This window comes from Stereum hirsutum (genome assembly GCF_000264905.1).
Source record: "Stereum hirsutum FP-91666 SS1 unplaced genomic scaffold STEHIscaffold_18, whole genome shotgun sequence".
Lineage (NCBI taxonomy): Eukaryota > Fungi > Basidiomycota > Agaricomycetes > Russulales > Stereaceae > Stereum > Stereum hirsutum.
The window spans coordinates 1,247,162-1,269,536 of record NW_006763148.1 but is presented as its reverse complement, the minus strand read 5'-3'; the positions used below and the strand labels follow the sequence as shown (position 1 = coordinate 1,269,536).

Sequence of the window (22,375 nt, the reverse complement as noted above, 5' to 3'; positions counted from 1 at the left end):
GAGAGTGAGACACCACGGTGTACTTATGAGAATACCTACCGCACTTCGACTATTCTCCTGCAGAGACGCGACCTAAAGAAACATACTCCATGAGCACAATTGACAATGCTGGCGAACTACACTCAGTTCTTGGACCGTTACGCTCGATGATAATTTAGAGTGGTGGCTCGGATGAATCACCTCTACAACTCAAAGAATAAACTGTCAACAGTCCACCTCAAATAACAATATGTAGATAAAAGCAACGACTGAAGCTCGTTCAAATTCACTTAGTCTCCTTCAATGCATCCTCTAGCTTCTCTACCTCATCTTCAAGCGCCTCAACCTCAACTTTCCTCCGCTTTACCAATGCCTCGACGCCTTCACACGCTGTAACCGGCACAATCAACACCTGCTTTTCCATCGTCTTATCCAACTCCACCTGCGTCGGAATAAAAAAAATCACAGCTGGTCAGATACTTCATGTGGAGGCGAATAAATCGCAATTTACAACGAACCTTCATATCTCTTCCTGCCCCATCACTCACCCTCTTCCAATCCTTCCACCACCCTCTCCTTTCCTTCTCCCATTGTCCCACTGCCCACCTAACACCCGCCAGCCCCACCACACCTCCAATCCCAACCGCCGTACCCGCCCCATCGCCCACCATAACCGACGCCAACTCCAACTGAGTCATATGCCACGCCAAACCCCCCGTGAGAAATTCTCCGCCCGCGTGCCACCCGAACCATCCTAGTGTGGCGCCGATTGAGGCGAGGGCGGAGGCACCGGTGCGGAGGACGAGGGCTTGGGCGGCGCGTTCGAGGCGGGCTGTGGGTCCCGATTCGAGTTGGGTGCGGCGGGCGGAGAGGGGTTGGAGGAGGGAGGTTGGGAGAACGGGGTAGGAGGGTGAGGAAGTGAGTTGGGCGAGGGCGTTGTGCAGGATGGGGGAGTGTAGAGCGCTGGGATGGGAAAGGGTGTTGAGTCGTGTTTGGGTAAGTGTTGTGAGTGTCTTCTGTGTAGAAGGAAGAGTGGACAGTGATGGCAGGACCTGTAGTGTATTACTGAGTCAGTAACATAGAACTCGATGCATAAGCGAGATATGGACAATGTTTTGTACTCACGGAACGTTCGACTTCCGACGCCCAAGCAGCCCTGATCGCCCCTCTAACCATCCAACCCACCTCATCCGCCCTCCACAACGTCCTCCACCAGCTCAATCCATCGACAACTGGCTTCACAGCCGCCTCCGCCCTCTTCATCGCAGCCTCGATCTTATCCTCACCCTCTTTCATCCCTTTCATGTGCGCTTCATTCCTCACAATAACGGAGGATTCGCCGAGACTGCCGCCAGCGCCAGAACTCCCCTCACGCTCGAAGGCAGCACCACCAAAGATCCCCATCTCAACTTCGAGCCTAGCTTCCCCGACAGCATCCCTCAAAGTCCGCACGACGTCCGTAGCGACATACAACTCGTCCTTCGCGCTCCCCAACTCCCGCTCCATCATCGAAAGTGCAGAGACCAACAACGCTCTCGTCTTGAGCGCCTGAACGCTATCCAACACGTCCGAGCCAGACGAAGTTTGTGAGCCTGATTGTTGTAGATGGATATTGATCGCCCTCCCGAGTGCACTGATACCAGAAGCGAGTGTGTCGTCCTGGTATCTATCGACAGCATAGGGACTCGAGGGCGCAGCCCTAAACGCGCGCAGGGCATGAAGTGCCCTCGGTGAATCGATGAGCAGAATCCGCAAACCTAGCGTCGTGGAGATACTGTCTGGCTTGTGCAACGGCGAATGTGACGTCGGAGGCAGGAGAGAGGAGAGGGTCTGTTGTAGTGAGGGCGGGAGAGATTGGGGGGTAACGGGTCGGGAAGCAGAGGTTGAGATGGGAGGGGCGGTAGTGAGAACAATGAGTGAGTGAGGAGGAAGAGGGTAGGGGAAGTGAGTTGTTGTGTCTGAAGACATAGTAGTACTCGAGGGTGAGGAACTGTGAGTCGTAGAGGGGTATAGTGATGACAGGGGCGTGCTGAGAGGGTTAACCACGATTATTGGTAGATCGGCCGTATACAGCTTTCGCAAGAACTCCTGGGAAGAAGGCTGGTTCCTTGGCACTGTCTGGAGTTCCGTAAGTTGTATTGGAGCGGGAAAGGCGTTCAGAAAAGACGAGGAGAGGTGAACGGGTTCGGTTTGATTGGCCTCCTTCGATGGATTTCCGATTCCCGAAAAGCCAGTCCCATGCCTTCAAATATATAATTCTCGTTCAGTAACATCTGGAAATAGAGAAATAATCAACGCACTCGATCACGACCAGACCCTCCTCCTGCCTTCCTTCCCATCGGTGCCGAACAGCTTCTACCTCCGCCTCACTGGCGAACGGGTCCTCCAGCAACGCACCCACCAAAGCCTGAGCATCAGCAAGCTCATCAACTCCATACACTATATATGTCCATTCCACCCCCAGTTAGTAACAACATGCTCGGTTGATGTATGTCGCAAAGCGAAACAGCAGAACGCACCAACGACTTTCAGCCGATTCTCCTTTCCTGTGCCAACACCAGCAAGCTCGTCAGCAGTAACCCTCAACGCCAAGCTCCAGAACTCTAGTTCTTCCGACTCGGGGTCCAAAATACGTGGAAGTAGTTCCCGCGCATTGTGTACCGCAGTGAGAAGATGTGCATGTTGCAGTCTCGAACCCGAAGCCTCTGTATTGTGAAGACCTTTCGGCGTCAAGGAAGATGAAGCAGAGGTCGAATTCGAACGTGGAGCTTCTGATGACTTGAGTAATATTGGCGGTGGAATAGATGAAGAGGTAGAAGGAAGACCAGGCGCAGTTGACGCATACGTTCGTGAGGAAAACACAAGGACTGTGGGCGATGTATATGCTTTATGACTCAGAGGCCCAGTGATAGTGCGTGCAACAGCACGAGCACGAGCCGGCGTGCGAGCTACGCAAGCGTGCATCGGATGAGATTGAGGCCACTTGACCTTGAAATTGAAGCTGGATGACCGGAAGACTCGGGAGAGCAGGAACACGGAGGTGAAGCACTTGTTCCGCTCCACGTGGAATGCGTTCCGCTCGGTCTCTTTCTTGCCACCGCCACACTTGACGAGTCTGAATCTCAATCACGTAGGACATGGCTCAGGACTGACTAGCTGGCTACCAGATTTCGAACAACACAGAGCTCGTAGCTGCTAGTCTTGAAACCGAGTGTATATAATTGATGAAAGTCGAATGTATCATATAGTCATGACAGACTCCGAGTCCTCTAGAAATACATAGGATAAAGCATTGATAACAATGATGAGGCTCGGAGCAGGCGGCGAACCCGTCGTAATCGTAGCAGGTTCATGACAGGCAGACCAAGTAAGAAGTAAAATGTGAGAGTAATTCAGAAAACAACACTGATGAGGTCGACTAAGCAGCACCGACACCTCCAGGTGCATATGTCTTCTGCATCCCCTCCTCATGCTCGTACAGCGGAGGCATAGGCTCGACGTTCATCCGGAAGATATGCTTCTTGATGTTGTGTGGCAGAGCTTTGACCTGATAAGCGGCGTGTATGTGTGTGGGAACGGCAAAGACTACAAAGGAAAAAAAGCGGTGAGAATGAAGGAGCCGGTAGGGCAGATTTGGGAGACCCACCTTGGTCAAGTTCTTCAAGTGATAGCTCCTTTGTCTCGGGTACGACAAGAAGGATAGCAAAAAATCCAACGACATTCCAGCCCGCGTACCAACCGAAGGCTCCTTGTGGTTTGAAGGCCCCGATAAGCCGAGGGGTTGTGATCGCGATGATGAAGTTACTGGAACGGTGAAATATCCGTCAATTGGCGCCCTAAAACATGAGATGGAGACAAAGGCAACGTACAAGAACCATAGGACCGCCGTCGAGAGTGACATCCCAATATCACGAACATACAGAGGGTACGCCTCTGCGGAGTAAGTGAACGGTACCGGTCCTTCGCCTGGACTATACGCGCAGGTGAAGAGATAAATCCCAAGGGCAACGACACCTACGCGCGCATGAAGGTCTTCAATGAAGCTGCATTGACAAACATCAGTAATCATCCGTGCGTAAGCCAGATAAACTGAACATACAAGGCAAATCCGGCAAGGAGGAGGAAGATAGCCATGAGTGGGAATGTCGTAAGTAAAAGGTTCCTCCGACCGAAGGTATCGATTGTCCAGACTGCAGGGAAGGCCATGACAAAGTTGAGAGCTCCGAAGCCCCAGGAGGCAAGAAGGGCTTGGATGTTGTTGAAGCCAGACTGAGTGAATATACTCGAGGAGTAATAAGCAATGGCGTTAACGCCACAAAACTGAAATGTAAGCGCAAGGTCAGAAGTGGGTAATTTCAGTCTGAAACTAGGGATCCTATACGTGCCTGCTGTAAAAACATCAAGGTGCAGGACGCCAAGGTAGCACGACGATTGCGAGGAATGGTGAACAGCTCGAGGAAACGGTTGCGTCCTTGGTCGGCCTCCTTCTCCGCCTCAAGTTGAACGTGGATATCTGCCGCGACCGGGGATCAGCGAGACAGATCGGTGAAGAGCGACGACACTATATCGGGCAATGATCTCACAGTACAAATCACGAGCGGCCTGAATATTGTGATGACGAAGACGAGCGAGGGAGTCGAAGGCTTCGCTGTAGCGACCCTTGAGCATGAGCCATCGAGGACTGGAATAGTTGTCAGTTTCTCACTTCGCAGGAAGGCACGTAGAATAGCATACCTCTCAGGACAGAAGAAGACCTGGACTAGAAGAACCAATGCGGGGATGCCAGCCTAACATATGATGGTCAACATTTGAATCTCCCCGTTCTTTCCAAGTAGACGATTGTGGCGTGGGAAACTCACAGAGGCCAACATCAATCTCCAGTTCAAGCCGGTAATATGGGGCTTGTCGGGGACCTTAAAGAACGCCAGGTCGGCAACATATCCCAGCATGATTCCGAACGCAGTCCACATCTGCCACATCATGACCAGACCTCCACGGATAGCCGGGGGAGCGCATTCGGCAGCGTAAACGGGTACAGTAGCGGACTTGGGACCAATACCGAGTCCAAGGAAGAACCGTGCGACGAAGAGATGTTCCCATGAGTTGGTGACACCTTGCCAAATACAGGTGAGGAAGGAGAAGGTTGCGGTGATAAAAATGGTTCCACGACGGCCGAAGTAGCGGTTCAATGGGTCTGTGAGCCAACATCCGACAAAGGCACAACACAAATATCTGGATAGCGAAAAAATTCAACATATGCATTGGTGATGAGATGCGAGAGATACGTACGGAGCTGAATTGACGAGACCCAGTAACCACTGGTTGCGCCCTGGATCTCCTGGTGAGTTGGTCCCGATCCCGAACTGATCAGCGAAGAAGAGGTTTGCTCCGTTGATAACAGCTTCGTCCATCTAGAAAATTTGTTATAAGGGTTGATGACGAGAAGAGCGTTAGATACATACTCCTTGCACGCAAGCTGCGACAGAGCAAAGAACGACCTGCCAAAAGTCGAAGAAGAATGGTGAGCTCCGTGTCAGTCACCTGAAAATAGATCGAGGAACTCACAAGGTAGTATAGCGTCTTCGGTTGGTCCCACCGGTTAGTAAGCTCCCTTCGGAAGACGTTCTTATCCTCCTCGGAGAGTTGGTCGAGAGTCTCAAAAGCCGTGGGATCTTGCGCGACGAGAGCGCCCTTACGGAACTCATCAACGAGGTGGGCCATGTTGTGCTCGATGGCGAACCGTTCGGCATCGGCTACGAGCTCGTCATGAGGAATACCCGCTAGAGGATTGGCGAGCTTGACATTAAGGGCATGAACGTCGATCTCGACTTTGTCGATGTGTCGGGTGGTTCCCTTCTCCTCAAAGGACGAAGTCTCCACTGCTGAGGGATTCTTCTTCTCGGACAAGGACCCGTTGGCGGTGTCCGTCGTCTTCGACATTTCGTTAGAGGGGGAGAATATTAATAGGAGGAATAGAAGGGGAGAAGGAGGAGCCGAGTGCGTCGTGGAGTTCCATCTCCCAGGCTCGCTTTTATATTTGTGTCTGGAGACGCGCTACCTACGGACTCAGAAAGGGACGATGATAGAAAGAATTTTAAAGCCGGAGCGTGTTACGTATTTTGGGGTGGTCTTACTGTTCGCTGCGCTTGGAGCCCCGCACTTCTAGCCGGCTAAACGATTCAGTCTCCCGCATTTCCACCTTTCCCCATCCTTCCCCGCTCGCTTTCCCCAGGGGAAGTTCTTCTGCAAATCCGTGTGGACGGGCGGCTTCACCCACTTCTGTGTTGTTTGATGTGCCTACTTCAAGAGGATTCGCCTTTCGAAACCGAGTGCATTGGGTCGCCCGCGCTGTGACTCCACCTAACATACGCTCGCTTATTCGCCGTCATGGCTATGCTGTGGGAGATGCTTTGAGTGTGACGTCAACATTCTAAGCTTTTGTTCTATCGGGATTCGGCGCCAAACCTCATGATCAGAGCTATATCGTAAGCGTTTGCGGCGAATGTTCGTGCCTGAGCTTTCGTCGTCACATCGGGCCCGTTTGCTATGTTTTTCTTCCCTCGGAACTTGGCTGAGACAACAACTGGCTTTGACAAGGGCTTGCCGGCGGGGGATGACGTATTTGATCGAGCGGTACGAAGTCCGAGTTACGGTCTTCGTCATTTTATCTCGGAATTTTCACAGGTCCATGGCGACAAGTCGAGGACAAGCTCTGACGTTAGCCTCCAAAGTAGACCTCATGCAAGACAGTCCAGAAAACGTCGACGACGTCGACTGGGGCAATCGTCCACCATATGGGCCAAGCTTTATAAGAACCGTTCTTTGTCTGTAGACATAACACTGCTTCCAATGTCTGCTTCATCTTACGCCCTGGTACACCGCCGACCGTACCTGAGAAGGAAAAAACATGTGCGGCCTGATCCGGGTTGAGGGTTGAATCGACCTCAATCCGACCTCATTTCGACCATCAGGCGACTATCAGTCTCGAATGAGAGTCGCCCAATATGCGGGCTGATCTTAATACGACCTTATTTCGGCTGATCTCGAACCGATCTCAGGTCCGGTGGGCGGTGTAGGCTACTATATCAGCTTCATCAGTGTGCACAATATCCTCAGGAATCTCCTGAAAGTTTTTAGGTTCAAGGGCTACGCCACTACACATTTTTTGGCGACTGCTTCTCAACCACAGCCAAACGAATGCCGCATCGATCTCCAAGCCAATCTCTGAGGACTTCTCAAACGAACTGGCGGACAAATATTTACTGTGACACCATCCGAGTTCTCCCGCACGCCCTCTTGGCTCTTGGAACCCTTGGAAAACAAGCTCGCCAAGAGGGGATAACGTGGTAAATACTTACGGTATGTCTCATCCTTTGTCTTGTACTTAAAGAACGATAAGCAATCCCCGCGTTGTCAATTTTCCACATCTCCCTCCGTCCAACTTCTACTCATGAACTCTGGTCTATTTAAGCCTGTTTGAGTCTAGTCATCGCGCTTACATAAAAGAGCATTTGTTTAAACAAGGGTATCATAATGAGCGTAAGGTCACGGTGTACCCTCTCGTTTTCTAAAATTTACCGAGCGAAGCTGCTTGCTGCATATGCTTCGCAAATGACTGCCTTGTCCATACGTACGCGTGATATGGTACGTGTGATGGGCGAGGATAAAGCATATGCTAATAGAAGAAACTCGAACCACTATGAGACCATGAGACCATGAGCATCCCGACGACACTTCCTGTCTCTGCGTCCTTCTCTTCAATAGCATCAAATGATGGTCGTCCCAGTGCTTGAGAGTTTAGTAGATGGTAAAAGGCAATGTATGCGGAAGATTCTATGCAGTGAGACGCTGTGATACTTTGAGTAAGGTGTGAGGGGTAGAGTGGCTGCAATATTCCTGGTCCCTACAGGGATCAGGTCTTGCAATGATTTAAATAACCACATTAGGACAACTCCTCCCACGCTCTGGGATACCTGACGAGCTCAAAACCCCCCTCCTGCCCCATTGGGACATACCACCACGCGAGCGAAAGACCTAACGACGTCTACACCCCCCTCCTACCCCATTAGGACCTACTTCCCACGCATCGAATGTCCCAAACGACGAGATTCCAGTCGACCTGCCCCATTGGGAAGGACTCTTACACTAGCAGTGCCTCCCTGCGCCGTATTCTGGATGTCGAGATTCTTTCATGTAAAGGACGCAAAAAAGTGGGCACTGTGCTCTCACCTCGCGGCCTGCAGCTGTGGCGAGATTCAGGGAGTGTTACAGTACTCAAGTGCATTAGCACTGAAGTTCAAGCCGAGCGCAAGCTCACCACTGAAACAACACTGAAAGATGGTCGTGGCATCCACCACTTGTTCGAAGAGTGGGTCGTTAGTACTAGCGGCTAGTAATTTTTATCACGCTCTTCAAAGAAGATCGCAGACCATCGCGCGGGGCGGAGCCCCCGCGCGTAGAGGCGGGCCACAAAGAGGCTGGGCGAAGCCCTGGCGCGAGACTGGCCCGCCGTCTTCATTCCGTGAAGCCAAATTGGCCAGAAGATACAACTTGAATATAATGGACAGCTGAAGGCAGTGGTTGCTAATCGACCCATAGGAGGGACCAGGTGGCGCCCGGAGGGCAAGTGTATGAAATGAACCGGTGGCCTCCCGTACAGCGCTCCGACAGGGAAACTGTGGTCCGAAAACGACATCGGCACATACGCGATCAAGTTAGTATGCACTGAGGCATAAGATACCGAGTCGTGAGTCCCTTCCTTCCTTGTCCTACGCTTGGGAGTCGAAGCCCCACTTCCATCATTGAATCAACTCAGGGTAGATGATGGGTAACACTCGTTCGGTACTCTGTCGTGGAGTCATGCTATACTTGCCAGCACAGGGCGGTCATTCAGAGGAGACGTCAGTATAGGTTGATGGATTGCTATAAAGTCAAGCCCGGTCACGGTGCTCACATCATCTGCTGCCTTGATGCACTTTATCAAGGTGACCGAGAACCTACACCTGTCGCTCTAACGTCCTGTTCTTTGAAGCCCGCTGACCATCATACCCTTAGAGTACCTCCTCTTCTCAGCCTGCTGTCTTAGCCTCCACCAAATACTAGTACTGCCAATACATTATCCAATAGCGAAGGACTATCAGTAGTGATACTTATAGCAGGTAAGTGAGCCTCCCGATTAACGAGACGACCGACAATCTCCATGCCGTGTTCTGCTGCGGGATCGACGCCTCTCAGATTTTGGCTCCTTATACACCTATCGTCTGGCATTTTCACCGCTTTCGCCCCACCCTGCATCCTCTCACGCCACCCGCTTTCGCCACATCAATGCATGCGAGAAATACATCACGGTCTCAAGCAGTGCTGATCAAGCACGTCTATTATATTCCAAATATGCCCTCCCCTTTCGTTTTCTGTGGTCGCACTGACTCCGAGTCGGAGCTTACTGCAGCGTCATCGCAGGACACTGCCAGTGTGGCCCATGACCAGCTGCATTCCTCACTGTCCCTGGGCCTTGAATGTTCAGGCATATTTGTAACATTCTTGCCATCGATGAGTGATACGTATGCAAACCCGCACCTCTGTTGCATCGCCGCCCTCCGGTTATTGTTAGACCACACAGACGTGCACCCGCGAGTCTTCGTGAATCAACGTACTTGCGCCACACGTCCTCCGACACCGCATCTCACCGCATTCTTTCATAAAACATTGTTTCGCCTGGAATTTCTTCTGGAAGAGCTCAGAACATATGCACAATAACGTACTGAAATCTCTTTCAGCGCTGTTACAGGCACGTCGATATCCCCAGGGGCTCCGCCTATCAGTGCAGTCGATGATACTTACTCGGCATCTCGTTCCGCCCTCTTGCTTCAAACGAGCTCAGCATCATCGTCTTTGCACTGCTTCGGACCGTCGTACTTATGTACGAGCGTCACTTCTTCAAGTTCTTGTCTGGAAGTTGACACGAACAGATAGTGGCGGTGGCGGTCCTTCGAACCGTGGGGACACGTCGGGGTCGATGCTGTTTTATTTACACCCACCCTCCGACAGTTCCTCGCAACGCGGCCCCTTCCTTCCTATGAATCTCACATTCACGCATGTCTCGTCACGACTGAAACATATGTAGTGTGCGAGAGCGTGCGAGTCCTGTAACTCTGCGGGGCGGTATCGCGATGCTGGCGAGTCTTTTCCCATGGGTGCGGCAACGAGCCTTTCATCTCCAACTCCAACCTCCGACCGTAGATTCGTACTACTCATCACTGGCCCTTCGTTCGGACAATGAGTCCGGACTGCGAAAAAATTAGCTCACGCAGTACGAGTTCTCTTGCCACAAGATTTGGCACACATGATGCCCCCTACTCTACCTAAGTCTTAGTACATGCCTACGCGGTTTTGTTGTAGACTGCTCAAGAGGAAGGCCGTCGTCCTAGGGGCAGTGGCGCCGCCGTTCGGACAGCCGCGCCCGCCAAAGTGCCCGAAACCCCCCCTCCCCATTCGATCTCCCGCTGCCATTATTGTACTCAATGTACTCAAATGACTTCGCAGACGGTCTAGGTGTGATTTAGCATGCTTTATGAAAGCTTGAATGGGGAAAACGATGTGGAATTGGGCGTGTTCTCACACTGTCCGAACGAAGGGCCATTGATAGTATGGCAGGCAGTACACGCAACGAGCTGACAGACAGCTGTGTGACTATCTTCATGATTGTTTCATGCTCTTTCGTGGGACTTGTCTCTTGTCTACTCGGAACGTGCGCACCCGCAAACCGATTTTAATTGGCCTTTCTGTGTCAATGTTCACTACCCATGAATAACTTAGATATCATAGGTTGAGCAGTCATTTACCAGCTTCGTTGCGAGCATGCTCACACAGTGTGAGATCCATGAGGGCAAGACCCAAAATATATCACAGTTGTCAAACACGGAGCAAAACCGAGGGGGAAAAGTTACAGGGGAAAGCAATCTATGTACAGTAATCGCGGATGTCGAAAGAATCTGGAACGTGAACGAAGCGGCGGATAAGATAGAGTGAGACAGAACTTGGGAATGGGGATGGAATGGTGGGCGGATGTAGTAGCAGTATGAGAGTCCAAGAAAGCGAGACATGGGCGGAACGAGACGATAACAGACAGGCAGACAAACGGGCAATTGTTGACATTTTCGGGCTTTTGGCAAAGGATGAAACGAGACGAGACGATACAGGCAGTGGAAAATGATGTAGGGGATTGGACGGGAGGAAAGCAAGAGAAACGGTGGCGGTCATAGCGGTGGCGGTGATAGCGATGGCGGTGGCGCGCTGTCGAAGTCGAAGTCGGTTTTGTAGATGAGTCGGCCGGATGGGAGATGTCGACAGAGTGAATGATGAGACAGGAGGGGAGGCGAGGGAAAGGGTGGTCGAGCAAGAAGGTGATGGTAGGATGATGGAGTCGGTAATGTCGCCTGAGAGATGTTACACACAAGAAGCAGCAAACGCAATAGAGAGGAAATAAACAGTCGCATAATAATGGTCGAGCAGGAGGCGAAGTCGGCCATGTTTAGTCGGGAGGGCTGTCGAGTGGCGACTGGTTAAATGTCGAAGTCGAATCAGTAGTCGGGGTCGATCATTTCGATGGCGCCACATTGTTCGCAGTGGCTCCACATGGACCTCTGGCCTTGTACACCGGAAGAGCAGGCGACGCGAAGCTTCGGAATTTGAGTGCAGGAACTGAATGGCGTTATCGGGCGCATATATGCAGGTGGTGGAATATGGTTAGAGATGTTTTGTAAAATGACAAACGTCCGGTTGCATAAGTCTGAGGGAGACTAACCCGTTGTGAGAGAACGACCGCCTGGGCTCGAAGATACCGACAGGCCTCTGAGGAGGAGGAGAGTACCTCGAGAAATTGTGAGAATCAGTATTCACACGGCCGCTGGGGGCGAAGAATTGGCCGGGGGCGACGGTGAATGGTGGGTAGAGAGCTGACAACGACGCAGGATATACCGCTGGAAGTAAGCTTCAAAACGTGAGAGCACGGGGGAGGGGACTGTAAGACATACGGGACTCGGCATCAGACGAGACAGCGCTGGAGGTGGAGTTGAAACGACCGTGGTGGGGGTCGACGGTCAATAGGTCTTGGTCGGAAGACGCGTCAAACATGCAGACGTCATTGTCTGGCTCGTACGTAGGGAAAGGGACAAGCTTGAGCTGCTTTGTCTGCGGAGATAGATAGGTATAAGCGCGTCTTAGAGAAGGAGTATACCAAAACATACACTGCGCTCGTTGTCACCGGAGTGAGAGTCGAGTTTCCTCTTCAAAGCCATGGCAGATATATGGACAAAGAAGGTATGAGGTGGGTACAGGTGGTATGAAGGGGATAGGTTGACGGAAGTCTGGTGAGTGGATGATGGGGGTTGGTTGGGAAGGAGGAAGCAAAACAGGGGGACCAATATTTATACGTTCTTGCTGGCATCTCGGCCAACGCCGTCTGAGTATGAATATCGTGATGGTGACCCTCGAAAATGCCACCCGGGTCGCGCCGAGCGGACGCCGCTGAGCCGCGGAAATGTTTGATGCCTAGAATCAACCTGCAAATGGTAATGCGGCGCCCCGCACAAGGCAGGTGGCGCAGGGAAAAGAAAGGTACTTCCTGCATCGGTCCGCTACCTGACAATCGCCGGCCGGAATAACCGAGGTCCATCCATAGCAATTCGCCACGAGGTCGCCTGTGCTTGTGAGCGTCAGTCATTCGGAAAGGCTGTCGCACGCACCAGACATATACCCAGGCTCGTCCGCAAAAATCGATAGAAAAGCCTCGAAAATACTCGGGCATCCTAGCAGAATGGATGCCTTCAACCCCTCCGATTTCACACTACCCCCCTTCCTCGACCCCGTTCTCGACTTCCTCGCCGACCACCTCCCACCACCGCTCTATGACTTTCTGTTCCTCCTACTCTCCCATATCCTCGCCTTATGTACAGCCCTCATCTCTCTCATACTCAACCTCGTGCGCGCCAGGCCTTGGGAATGGGATGCCGAAACAGTTCTGCCACCACTCATCATGGTCCTTGCGTCTTATCTCGCGCTCCTCAGCTTCTACCGCACAACATCATGGATGATCAGGACAGGGGTCTGGTTTGTCAAGTGGGGGACGATAATTGGGGCTCTGGCAGCAGGTGCGGGGTATTTCATGGGTACGCAAGGTGAGGGAGGGCAAGGCGTAGGATGGGGTGGCGCGGGTGGCGGAGGTGGCATACTGGGTATGATGACGGGCTTCGTACTCGACATGATGAACGGACAAGGCCAGAACGCTGCTGGCAATTCGAGATCGACGTCCTCACGCTCGCGTTCAAGAACACAGCAACGTGGCACTCGTCCGAAAGCTTGGGAGTCCTTTGATCGTCATCGCGATTGGCAATACTCAGAAGGAGCCGATGGGAAGGACAAGAAGGACGTGAGTGAAGAGCTGAGAAAGGCTGTGGATGGTTTTGCGGAGACGCTAGGTGCAGGGACTTGGTGGGAGATGGCGAAGGGATACGTGAATAACATGGGTCGTGAAGAGAGCGAGGGAAGTTCGAGGACGGGGACGAGGAAGCAGCCTTCAAGAAAGGCGAAGTCGAAGGCTCAAGGCAGTTCGGGCTCGAGGTAATGATACACGGATACATTGCTAGACTTTCTTGGTTGCTTTTGTACCGGTCGAAGTCGTCGTACGTGATCTCATGTATTTTATACGCAATTTTTGCGGTGGCGTGAGGGGATGCAGAGGAAGTCTATTGCACAAATACAGACAATATCGCATAGAATAAGTGTGGTAGAACGGAGACGTCGAAGTATCAAGCAGCGATCTTCTTCTCCTCCTTCAGACTCGAGCGGTACCTGCACCACAGGCAGAGTCGGGTGTTAGACGGCCGCAGACCAAGATATACGTGGAGACTTACTGAGCAATGCGCGCCAGCTGTGCCAACCCTGTCGAGCCGACAAAGAAGTTGACCTTCACAGAGTCACAACAGAGTCAATTACTACGTCCGATACCCAGACAAGCATCCCAGTGAGATAAGAGGACTCACTGCAGCGAGAGAGTAGTTCACAGGCGTGATGACCATCGAGTATCGTACCCAAATAAAGCCCGTAGCAGCCAGCGCTAAACACGGTTCACGACGCCCATTGACGAATGCGAAGTCTCAGCGTTCTGCACTCGCAAGACCCTCGTCCGCGAGCGAACAGGCAAGAGACGAAGAAAAGAAAGCGCACGCACCAACGTTCTGCGACACACTCAATTTCTCAGCGGGCCTCCCAAGATCCTTCACACCCGCGATAACCAAGCACCACTTCATCATTGGTCCCCAGAAGAACACCGTTTTCGGCCCTGTTCATCCCAACCGTCATCCCAGTTGTGACCCCAGCCCGCGACGAGTTCAATTCGCAGCATTTTCCAGGCACGAGATGAAGATAGACACAAGAGAAGGCATGAGGTTAGTACCTAGGTATTTGGCACAATACGATAGCAGACATCACGCACCTGCAGGGTGATTCATGAATGCCTGGAATCTGGACGCTCCAGCGGCCGACGCTGCTCCCGACATATTTCACGAATTATTCTTTGAGTGGGGGTTGATTGAGAGGGTTGCACAACCGGCGAAGAGTAAAGAGTGAAAGGACGAGGTGCTGATGAGATGACAGAGTGCTTTGCGGCGGTGAGTTTGTGGGTCTCCAATGCGGCACTGGATTGGTCGACTTGACTGACTGATGTCGGCGCCGTGCCGCGAGCGCTCATTGGCCAGCGATGAGGTGGCGTCCCTTACATTTCCGCTGTGGCACCCTACCCATCGCAAGTAGAAGAGTACTGGATGTGGGCGATACTTCTGAGGGCAGGATTCAAGGGCGGTGGCCCAACACCTTTTACAGATCTTATTTGCGCAGGGTCGGGAGAAGAGTAGGAGAAGCTCTTCCACGGTATTTACGGTACCGGATCTCTGGAGGCAACGAGACCGGTGTGGCCAGCCTGTTCTGATGTCCTATCGTTCAAACACAAGAATTATGACATTGACATTGCTTCATCACGACTACCTAGAGTCTGCTTCTATCCGTACAACCTTGTTAGACCTGCGCTGCATTCTGTGAACGCAAAGCTTTACTTCTTCTCGGCAGGAGGAACATCGATACCAGCTTGAGCCGCAGGACGAGCCGCGATTCTCTCCTTCCATGCCTACATATCATCACCCACAACATAGCGCAAATTTCGTTGAGTATACATTATCAAAAGCATATTGAGTAAACATTGTACTGACCTTGAGGTTAGGCCACTCATCCAAAGTGTCGACGACGGAGTATGCATGGATTCTTACCCTACCAACCACCGAGTCTGTCAGCCATACTTGTCGGCAGCTTGGAGCAGGAAATTGCGTAGACGTACCAGGGCCAAACATTGATGTCCGCAATGCTATACTTTCCGCGGCCGGGTCCAGCGAGCCAATCCCTGTCCTTGAGACGGATCTCCAACACACCATACAGCCTCTTGGTCTCGTTCCGGTAGCCTGATTGCCAACGACCGATGAGTAAATGGCTGACTCGAACGTCAGAGAAGGATGGAAGTTGCACGAACGCTCTTTTGCGTAAGGAAGATCTTCCTTGGCGTAGTGCGTGAAGAAGTTGGCTAGATAGGGGCAACACCAGTGAGTACAGTGTCGTGAGCCTGAGCATATTACGCTACGGCCTGCGTACCTTGGCCTTGCATAGGACCCACACCACCGTGCTAAATCAAAACATCAACATTCGTATCAGATCGTTCCGTCACCCAGTCATGAGAACTCACAGCAAAGAAGATCCACTGCAACATCTCACTATAATCGTCCGCCTCCTTCGCGATATCGAACCAGAACTTGCCCTCCTTGTCATAGTGCTGCGCGAGGTAAAGCAGGATCGCTGCGGTCTCGAAGACGTTGAAGTTTCCCCGAGAGCGGTCGGTCAGGGTGGGAATACGGCCGTTGGGGTTGAGCTTGATGAACCTGAGGTACAAAGGTTGGTCGGATGGCGGGAGGTCATTCTGAGTATATTGGGACAAGACAGTGGAGAGGGCATAAAGTACGAACCATGGTTCCTTCTGAACGTTCGTCCAAATGTCGATGCCCATCCAGCTGATTGCGACGATGAAACATGTCAGTCAATCCTCAGCATGCATGATAGGGATGCATAAGGGAGCGCACTCGTAATCCGGGCCACCATACGCCGCCTTCAACTCTTCAAGGAACACAGTGACCTTGAACCCATTAGGGGTCTTCCCCGTGTAAAGCATCAAAGGTTTCTCGGTGGTAGACATGATTCGAAGAACTTGAGATTCTCGAAGTATGTGGGCGTCAAGAAAGTGCGAAAGTGGAGAGATGATATGTTATCCCACAGAGCGCAGGACACGCACTTTATATGTGAGATAATCTGGACAGGGAAAGCTGAATGATCTATGTTTGGAATTTCGCATTCTTCTCTCGGGCTGAATCAGCTACTGGGGGCGTGACTAGTTGACTAGCCATGTCATCATGCTGGGAACAGGAAGACGTGCGTTTCGTGTGCTTGTTGCGATACTTCTGGGTGTGCTGAGTCGTGTTGCTTTCGATGGAGTGGTGGCATTAAGGACAACGTACGACTCCATACAATGATCGAGAGTGATAACGGAGGTGATGCTGCGAACCTTCAGTGACAAACTAGGTTGCCCACATTTGATTGTGCTCGTGGGGTCAATCGAACAAGAATCGAACAAAATGTGGCAGCATCAAAGATCATCGCGTGGCAGTGTCACGGCTGAGAGAGACAATTTAGATGATTTTATTGGCTGCCAGGAGGTGCCGAGTGGCCCCGAGGATGCGGGAGAAGCGAAAGACAGTTCCAAGTTCAGCGTCTTGACCGAGTTTCCTGCCTCAATGCTGCTTTTGCTCGACTACAGACGTCGATATTAAATAAATATAATTCTCTGGAGCTTCGTCCGCGCACGACAACCTGCCACCCTGCAAATCACAATCTACAATCAAGTACATTCGAACCACGGTCGTCTTGGTCCACAGTACAACATTGAAGACGCTGAAGGCTCCTGCGCAACACAGCTATGATATGTTATTAGTACACTCCTCCGTATCCTCTGCGCGGTATAGTACAATCCTTGATCTCGAAGTCTTCATCCATGGGCTGACCACTGGCTTTGCTCCGGGTCACGGCGTCCTTACTTGGAGACGTCCACCAAAACCCGGCGACCATCTTCGGAGTATACGGCTAGAAAAACTTTAAGCTTCTTCTTAAGGGACGGCTCCTTGGTCTCGTCTACTCCTTGAGGAGGGCGAGAAGCCTCGGCCGTGGAGTTCTCCTGGGTCGGATTCAGTGGGTTGGCAGGCCTGTGGCCACTCGTAACTCTTCGACCAGGAGACAGATTCTGAGCTATTCCCGTCGAGGTGGCTGGTCCTGATGCTGGCAGGTTCTCCTTGGAGACCGTAAATTCCTCTTCTGCCGGTTGTGGCTTTGAAATCTGCCCGGTGCCCGTCGAGTCTCTCATCTGCCTTGTCACCGCACGAGACGCATCAGAGCTGTTAGTCTGCGGCTCCCCACCGCTTGCAGAAGTTTGCATGGTCGCTTTGAGAGCACCAGAGTCTCCGGCGACATTGGCCACTGTGTTCGGCGGAGGAACAGGGGTCCCAGAGGTGCCGTCGTTGGCCAGTGAAACGGCGGCCTTCTTCATAGCTTTTTCTTTGATCCTGTCCGACGTACGAGTGGGAGGCCCCGCCGGAGCTCTTTTTCTCTTCGTTCCTTGGGGTGGAGGAAAGACTGTGAGCGACGTTGGGTCCAACACGGCATATCGTGATACTCACCCCTAGCCCCAGCGTCAGCTCGTCCAACCGCAATGCCTCCCCCGGCGCAGTCTTTCATGCTCAGTCGTCCTAAAGGACCTACGGACCTTCCATATTAATCGTTGATCGTTATAGATGGCTGAAGACGAATAGCTTACCAAGAGATTTCTGGATTTGCTCTACCTTCCTTCGCATTTTTGGCGCGGCGTCATGCCATCCGTCTGCGACTACAGTGTATCCTATGCATCAGTTTCTGAGGATGTCCAAGAATGTTGAAGGGCCTCACCGAGTTGGTCGCCTCTCTGTTGTAGGTTGAACAGGTATGCCAGCGCCTCTGCTGACGATGGTATCCTGACCGCCTCTTCACGCGCGTTGGCTGCAGTCATCGGTATCATCAGCTTCAACCTAAAGTCCTCGCCCAGTCACGACCCTTGTGGATTTCGACTTACCGTGCTGCTTGCCGAACTTGCGGCAGTGTTTTGGAGGGATGCCTTTGGCGTATTCGGAAGTGAAGGACTATCAGCCAGAGAAGAGTATGGAATTGATGAAGTGTCACTTCACCTAGCTGATTTGAATGCGGGGCGGGGGGTTGGTTGTCCATGGTTTTTGAGGAAGAAGTGGGAGGTGAGAAGGCAGATACAGGCAGGTGATGAGGTGTATGACTGTGAGTTCGATGGAATGGTCAACGAAGAGAAGGTGGGTAGAGGGACGAGGCGCGACTCACATTTCGCTTGGAAGTCGATTGAGGCGAATGGAAAGGATGTTGTGGCAAGTACGGGCGGCTTGTGGTGGTGTGCGATGCAGGCGATGGTGCTGGATAGATTGAAGAAGGAGGTGGTGGAGGTCTCGGCTTCTCATTGGCCGGGGGCGGGCCTTGAATTCGGTCCGCCCGTGTGTATGCTTGTGTATGCTTGTAGGTCCACAATATTCGATATCTTTGCCTCCTGCACTTTCCTGCACTTCGAAAGTATGTGCATAACGTGTTAACTAGTACACCTACTCTCATATCGTTTCAGCTCGTCTTGCGTCCGCGCTCACGGGCAATGGGCTATCACTGTGGCCCCACGCCACACTGACACCAGCCGTTTGCTCATGTCAAACTACAGTAGTACTAGTGCGAATACTAACATCAGCAGCTGAGTATGTTAGCTGGTGCCTCCAAAATTTTGACCAAAAAACTCCTTTTTTTCTCTGTCAAAAAAAACCCCCTTTCATGGAAGACCCGTGAGCCACCGTGTCAGGGTGAATCGACGACGCGACGCGACGCAGCCACGTGAGTGTGACTTGGGAATGACTCAGCGACGCGCCCGACGCGTTCATGAGTTTCCGCCGCCCAATTATAGGCTCTCATTTGGACAAGCACATAAGTATCTGGCTCGTATCGAATCCGTTGCTCTGCTTTGGATCCTTTCAATCCTAGTTTGTTGTGAAAACAGCATGGCGGCGCCAGAGCCTTCTCAAGATACCGCTAGCCTTGTCAAGCGACTTGCTGGTCCATCCACCACCAAAGCTGGGTACGCCTGAACGATATGACTTCTGCTCGAGCTGTGGTTTACCTCAAGCTACTTCTTCAACAGACTTGCTAAGGATCAAACGGACATTAATCGAATCATTGCTGAGGCATCTAAAGGCTCTGCGTTCTATGAGGCTCGTTCGATGCTGCCCTCATCAATATTCTGTGTCATACTAATGCGTCGTCCTGGCGTGGCGGTCATCTGAACTGCAGAATGAGAAGCGGAAGGATAAGGATTTGACAGAGAGAATAGAGCGGATACTGAAGGAAAGAGATGAGGCCCTTCGAGGGGTGGATCTTCGTCAGTCTCCCGCTTTACCACATATGCTGAACAATACCGACATATTTGGGTAGAGAAGATTGAACAGAAGGTCAACAATCTGGTGTGTCTATTTCTTGGCCCAGATCTCGCATTGTTTTACTGAACCTTTTGTCATAGCTTGCTGAGATCGAAGCTCAGCGAGACCTCTCCCAATACATCGTTCACGTCGACATGGACGCTTTCTACGCTAACGTCGAGCTGCTGCACAACCCGGAGCTCGCTGGAAAGCCATTCGGGGTACGACATTGATCTGTTTTTGGGGCTCTTGATCGTGCCAGACTATTCACATAACCTGACGCCCTTTACCTCCCAGGTCGGAAAGGGCATGTTAACCACGGCATCTTACGAGGCTCGCAAGTTTGGCGTGCGTTCTGGTATGCCGGGATTCATCGCACAGAAATTGTGTCCGGAGATGGTTTTCGTGCCTATAAACATGGCACGGTATAGTGAGATGTCGAAGAGAGTGATGAGCATATTTAGGCAATATGACCCGAATATGTTGGCCGCAAGTGTCGACGAGGGATATCTCAAGTACGTGTCTTTAACCAAGGTGTCGTTGGTCAGGCTATGCTCATGCAATATTAATCTAACAGTATCACAGAATATTGCAGAGACCATGGGATTGACCCTGAGGAGTGTGTGCGCCAGATGCGACAGCAGGTGGTTGACGAGACTACTTTGACTGTCAGTGCAGGTATTGCAGCAAATAAGGTGGTCATCTCCCCGCATATAATATGGTTCTAGGGCTGATACATTGACTCAGATGTTAGCCAAAGTGAGGCTCCGCGTCGCATTTGCGTTGCCCTCAATGGATCATGACTGACCAGGCTCGTATTGATGATGCGGTGCATTGACAGATATGCTCCGACAAGGTCCGCCTGTTTGACTGAGCTCATGACCAGTACCGCTCTTATACTCACCGCTTTGCCGACAGAACAAACCCAATGGGCAATTCCGTTTGCCTCACGAGCCGCAGGCTATAATCGAATTCATGCGCGATTTGTCCATACGAAAGATTCCTGGCGTCGGTCGAGTCAATGAACGGCTGCTAGAGTCCATCGGTATCAAGGTTCGTGCAGTCTTTGTCTAGTCGTGTCTAGTCTAGTCCCCTCGTAGTTTCAACCTGATAATATCTATACAGACTTGTGGGGATATCTACACTCACCGCGCCGTACTGTCTTTGATGGACAAACACTTCGGCCTCGTGTTCATGTTGCGAACACACTTGGGGATTGCGTCGAACGTGGTTCAACCTTGGGAGAGGGAAGAAAGGAAGAGCATAGGTTCCGAACGGTAATTCTCCTACAGGGTGTCATCCTCTAGGTAATGCTTACCCTCCGATAGGACCTTCAACACTCTTGGTGACAAAGACAAGATTCTGCAGAAGCTGGATGAGGTTGCGACAGAGCTAGAGGAGGATATGGAGAGAGGTGGTTGGACTGGACGGACGGTCACCTTGAAATATAAACTTGACACGTATCAAGGTACAGTCTTCCCCCTGCACTTCTTGTAGTCACGACTGAATACCATGGGTGTATCATCAGTCTTTACTCGTGCAAAGTCGTTCAACCGATGGATCACGAAGAAGGACGATCTCTTCGCGACAGGCAGAGATCTTTTGCTTCCAGAACTGCCTCTCAAGCTCAGGCTTATCGGACTCCGAGTCACCAAGTTGAAAGACTTGAAGAAGAAAGAACCGGCGACGGGGATCAAGCGTGTAAGCTATTTTTATTTGGCCCAGTTGATAGTCTCTCGACGTTTCTTGATGCGTTGTTCCCAGTTCTTTGAGTCTGCCGGCACCAGTGGTCCATCCTCATCCGCGAAGAGACAGAGAACCATTCACCATCAGATGGAGGGACCGGAAAACGACGAGCTACCTATCGCTCAATACTCTGCAGTAGATGGTGATGAACATCCGGTGGATGAAGACTCTATGCCTGGATATCATGAAGAGGAACAAGAACTCGAGCTGGAAGGATGGGATATGCAGCCACACGTACAGGACACATCTAACTTTACGAAGCCTGATTCTACGGCACCGCGTACCAGACCACGACCACCGAATTCGGCTCCTGGACCCTCCTCACAACCTCTGGACGTCAGCGCCTCTCGTTCAGCGAAGCCGCACAGCACAATAACATCGTCGAACCCTCGCTCGGATGTTCCTGGACGCACGAGAGTTAGTGTGGCGGACTGGCAGAACGATCTTACCACCGCATCCTCGTCCACAGGTGCTCACACGACGCATCTCACCGAACAGTCTGACAGTGCTGACATGATCTGTCCGATCTGTGGTGATGAGAAGTTTGCGGATAATATGGCCTTGAATGCTCACGTTGACTGGTGTTTGAGTAGAGGGGCGATCCGGGCTGCGCAGGGTGAAGCGAGAGCAGGGAATGTGAGAGATGAAGATGAAGATAATGAAACAGACAGGAAGGCGATGGCAAGCACCAATGCAAGGACTACGGGAAAGAAAGGAAAACCAGATGCCAGTCGGATGAGCGGGGTGGAATCAGAACAGAAGGAGTGGTGGAAGGTGGGTGTAGCGAAGACTGTGAAGACTTCAAAAGCCAAAGGAAAACCTGGGAAGGCGAAAGGATAGCGGAAAATTTCCCCCACTTGTTGTATCATCTAGCCAAGTGCCTGTATTTATGATAGTTTGTAGTTATAGTTGTAACCCTTTCGAATAGACCTTTTTGTGGCGTGTTTCGGCGGTGTCCGGGGGACGCCAGAGCGCGTCTGACTGAAGAGACGTTCCACTTC

At 51.8% G+C, this 22,375-nt stretch overlaps 8 protein-coding genes across 8 annotated transcripts; 2 read left to right on the top strand and 6 right to left on the bottom strand.

The window, feature by feature from the left end:
- Nucleotides 1-219: 219 nt before the first annotated feature.
- Nucleotides 220-3,013, bottom strand: STEHIDRAFT_172267 (uncharacterized protein). The gene is made up of 5 exons (XM_007309878.1): nt 2,499-3,013; nt 2,280-2,418; nt 1,105-2,221; nt 498-1,031; nt 220-421 (listed from the first exon to the last, which is right to left on the bottom strand). Exons 1-5 carry the CDS (start codon nt 2,941-2,943, stop codon nt 266-268), a joined length of 2,391 nt encoding a protein of 796 aa, XP_007309940.1. The 5' UTR covers nt 2,944-3,013; the 3' UTR covers nt 220-265.
- Nucleotides 3,014-3,397: 384 nt separating this feature from the next.
- STEHIDRAFT_66782 (uncharacterized protein) lies at nt 3,398-5,919 on the bottom strand (the record flags this gene model as incomplete). Its single annotated transcript, XM_007309508.1, has 11 exons — nt 3,398-3,564; nt 3,626-3,783; nt 3,849-4,022; nt 4,070-4,299; nt 4,347-4,492; nt 4,563-4,660; nt 4,714-4,766; nt 4,839-5,211; nt 5,269-5,390; nt 5,442-5,477; nt 5,545-5,919. The coding sequence occupies 11 exons, from the start codon at nt 5,917-5,919 to the stop codon at nt 3,398-3,400; spliced, it is 1,932 nt and encodes a 643-aa protein (XP_007309570.1).
- A 5,639-nt stretch (nt 5,920-11,558) lies between these two features.
- Nucleotides 11,559-12,275, bottom strand: STEHIDRAFT_115404 (uncharacterized protein; the record flags this gene model as incomplete). Its single annotated transcript, XM_007309877.1, has 4 exons — nt 11,559-11,679; nt 11,783-11,957; nt 12,012-12,168; nt 12,225-12,275. 4 exons carry the CDS (start codon nt 12,273-12,275, stop codon nt 11,559-11,561), a joined length of 504 nt encoding a protein of 167 aa, XP_007309939.1.
- Nucleotides 12,276-12,793: 518 nt separating this feature from the next.
- STEHIDRAFT_134902 (uncharacterized protein) lies at nt 12,794-13,600 on the top strand (the record flags this gene model as incomplete). The annotated part of the gene is made up of 1 exon (XM_007309876.1): nt 12,794-13,600. The coding sequence occupies one exon, from the start codon at nt 12,794-12,796 to the stop codon at nt 13,598-13,600; it is 807 nt and encodes a 268-aa protein (XP_007309938.1).
- A 285-nt stretch (nt 13,601-13,885) lies between these two features.
- Nucleotides 13,886-14,534, bottom strand: STEHIDRAFT_67210 (UPF0041-domain-containing protein; the record flags this gene model as incomplete). Its single annotated transcript, XM_007309547.1, has 4 exons — nt 13,886-13,942; nt 14,019-14,092; nt 14,207-14,317; nt 14,471-14,534. The coding sequence occupies 4 exons, from the start codon at nt 14,532-14,534 to the stop codon at nt 13,886-13,888; spliced, it is 306 nt and encodes a 101-aa protein (XP_007309609.1).
- A 430-nt stretch (nt 14,535-14,964) lies between these two features.
- On the bottom strand, nt 14,965-16,505 carry STEHIDRAFT_150259 (glutathione S-transferase-like protein). Its single transcript, XM_007309875.1, has 8 exons — nt 16,155-16,505; nt 16,041-16,085; nt 15,764-15,956; nt 15,673-15,703; nt 15,554-15,604; nt 15,365-15,485; nt 15,240-15,297; nt 14,965-15,157 (listed from the first exon to the last, which is right to left on the bottom strand). The coding sequence occupies exons 1-8, from the start codon at nt 16,265-16,267 to the stop codon at nt 15,083-15,085; spliced, it is 687 nt and encodes a 228-aa protein (XP_007309937.1). The 5' UTR covers nt 16,268-16,505; the 3' UTR covers nt 14,965-15,082.
- Nucleotides 16,506-17,158: 653 nt separating this feature from the next.
- Nucleotides 17,159-18,635, bottom strand: STEHIDRAFT_172262 (uncharacterized protein; the record flags this gene model as incomplete). Its single annotated transcript, XM_007309874.1, has 7 exons — nt 17,159-17,736; nt 17,799-17,876; nt 17,936-18,004; nt 18,064-18,153; nt 18,227-18,268; nt 18,339-18,439; nt 18,502-18,635. 7 exons carry the CDS (start codon nt 18,633-18,635, stop codon nt 17,159-17,161), a joined length of 1,092 nt encoding a protein of 363 aa, XP_007309936.1.
- A 579-nt stretch (nt 18,636-19,214) lies between these two features.
- STEHIDRAFT_150258 (IMS-domain-containing protein) lies at nt 19,215-22,214 on the top strand (the record flags this gene model as incomplete). The annotated part of the gene is made up of 12 exons (XM_007309873.1): nt 19,215-19,291; nt 19,355-19,424; nt 19,504-19,591; nt 19,746-19,849; nt 19,926-20,143; nt 20,206-20,326; nt 20,470-20,484; nt 20,547-20,681; nt 20,754-20,905; nt 20,957-21,096; nt 21,157-21,329; nt 21,393-22,214. 12 exons carry the CDS (start codon nt 19,215-19,217, stop codon nt 22,212-22,214), a joined length of 2,115 nt encoding a protein of 704 aa, XP_007309935.1.
- Between the last annotated feature and the right edge of the window lie 161 nt (nt 22,215-22,375).

What these genes read in the sequence shown, in the direction of transcription:
- STEHIDRAFT_172267 (XM_007309878.1), bottom strand. Translation starts at nt 2,943, where the DNA reads ATGCACGCTTGCGTAGCTCGCACGCCGGCTCGTGCTCGTGCTGTTGCA. An exon ending in GAATCGGCTGAAAGTCGTTG is followed by an intron (nt 2,419 to 2,498) that starts GTGCGTTCTGCT and finishes GGACATATATAG; the next exon opens with TGTATGGAGTTGATGAGCTT. An exon ending in GGGCAGGAAGAGATATGAAG is followed by an intron (nt 422 to 497) that starts GTTCGTTGTAAA and finishes ATTCCGACGCAG; the next exon opens with GTGGAGTTGGATAAGACGAT.
- STEHIDRAFT_150259 (XM_007309875.1), bottom strand. Translation starts at nt 16,267, where the DNA reads ATGTCTACCACCGAGAAACCTTTGATGCTTTACACGGGGAAGACCCCT. An exon ending in TATGGTGGCCCGGATTACGA is followed by an intron (nt 16,086 to 16,154) that starts GTGCGCTCCCTT and finishes CGTCGCAATCAG; the next exon opens with CTGGATGGGCATCGACATTT. An exon ending in TGCAGTGGATCTTCTTTGCT is followed by an intron (nt 15,704 to 15,763) that starts GTGAGTTCTCAT and finishes GTTTTGATTTAG; the next exon opens with CACGGTGGTGTGGGTCCTAT.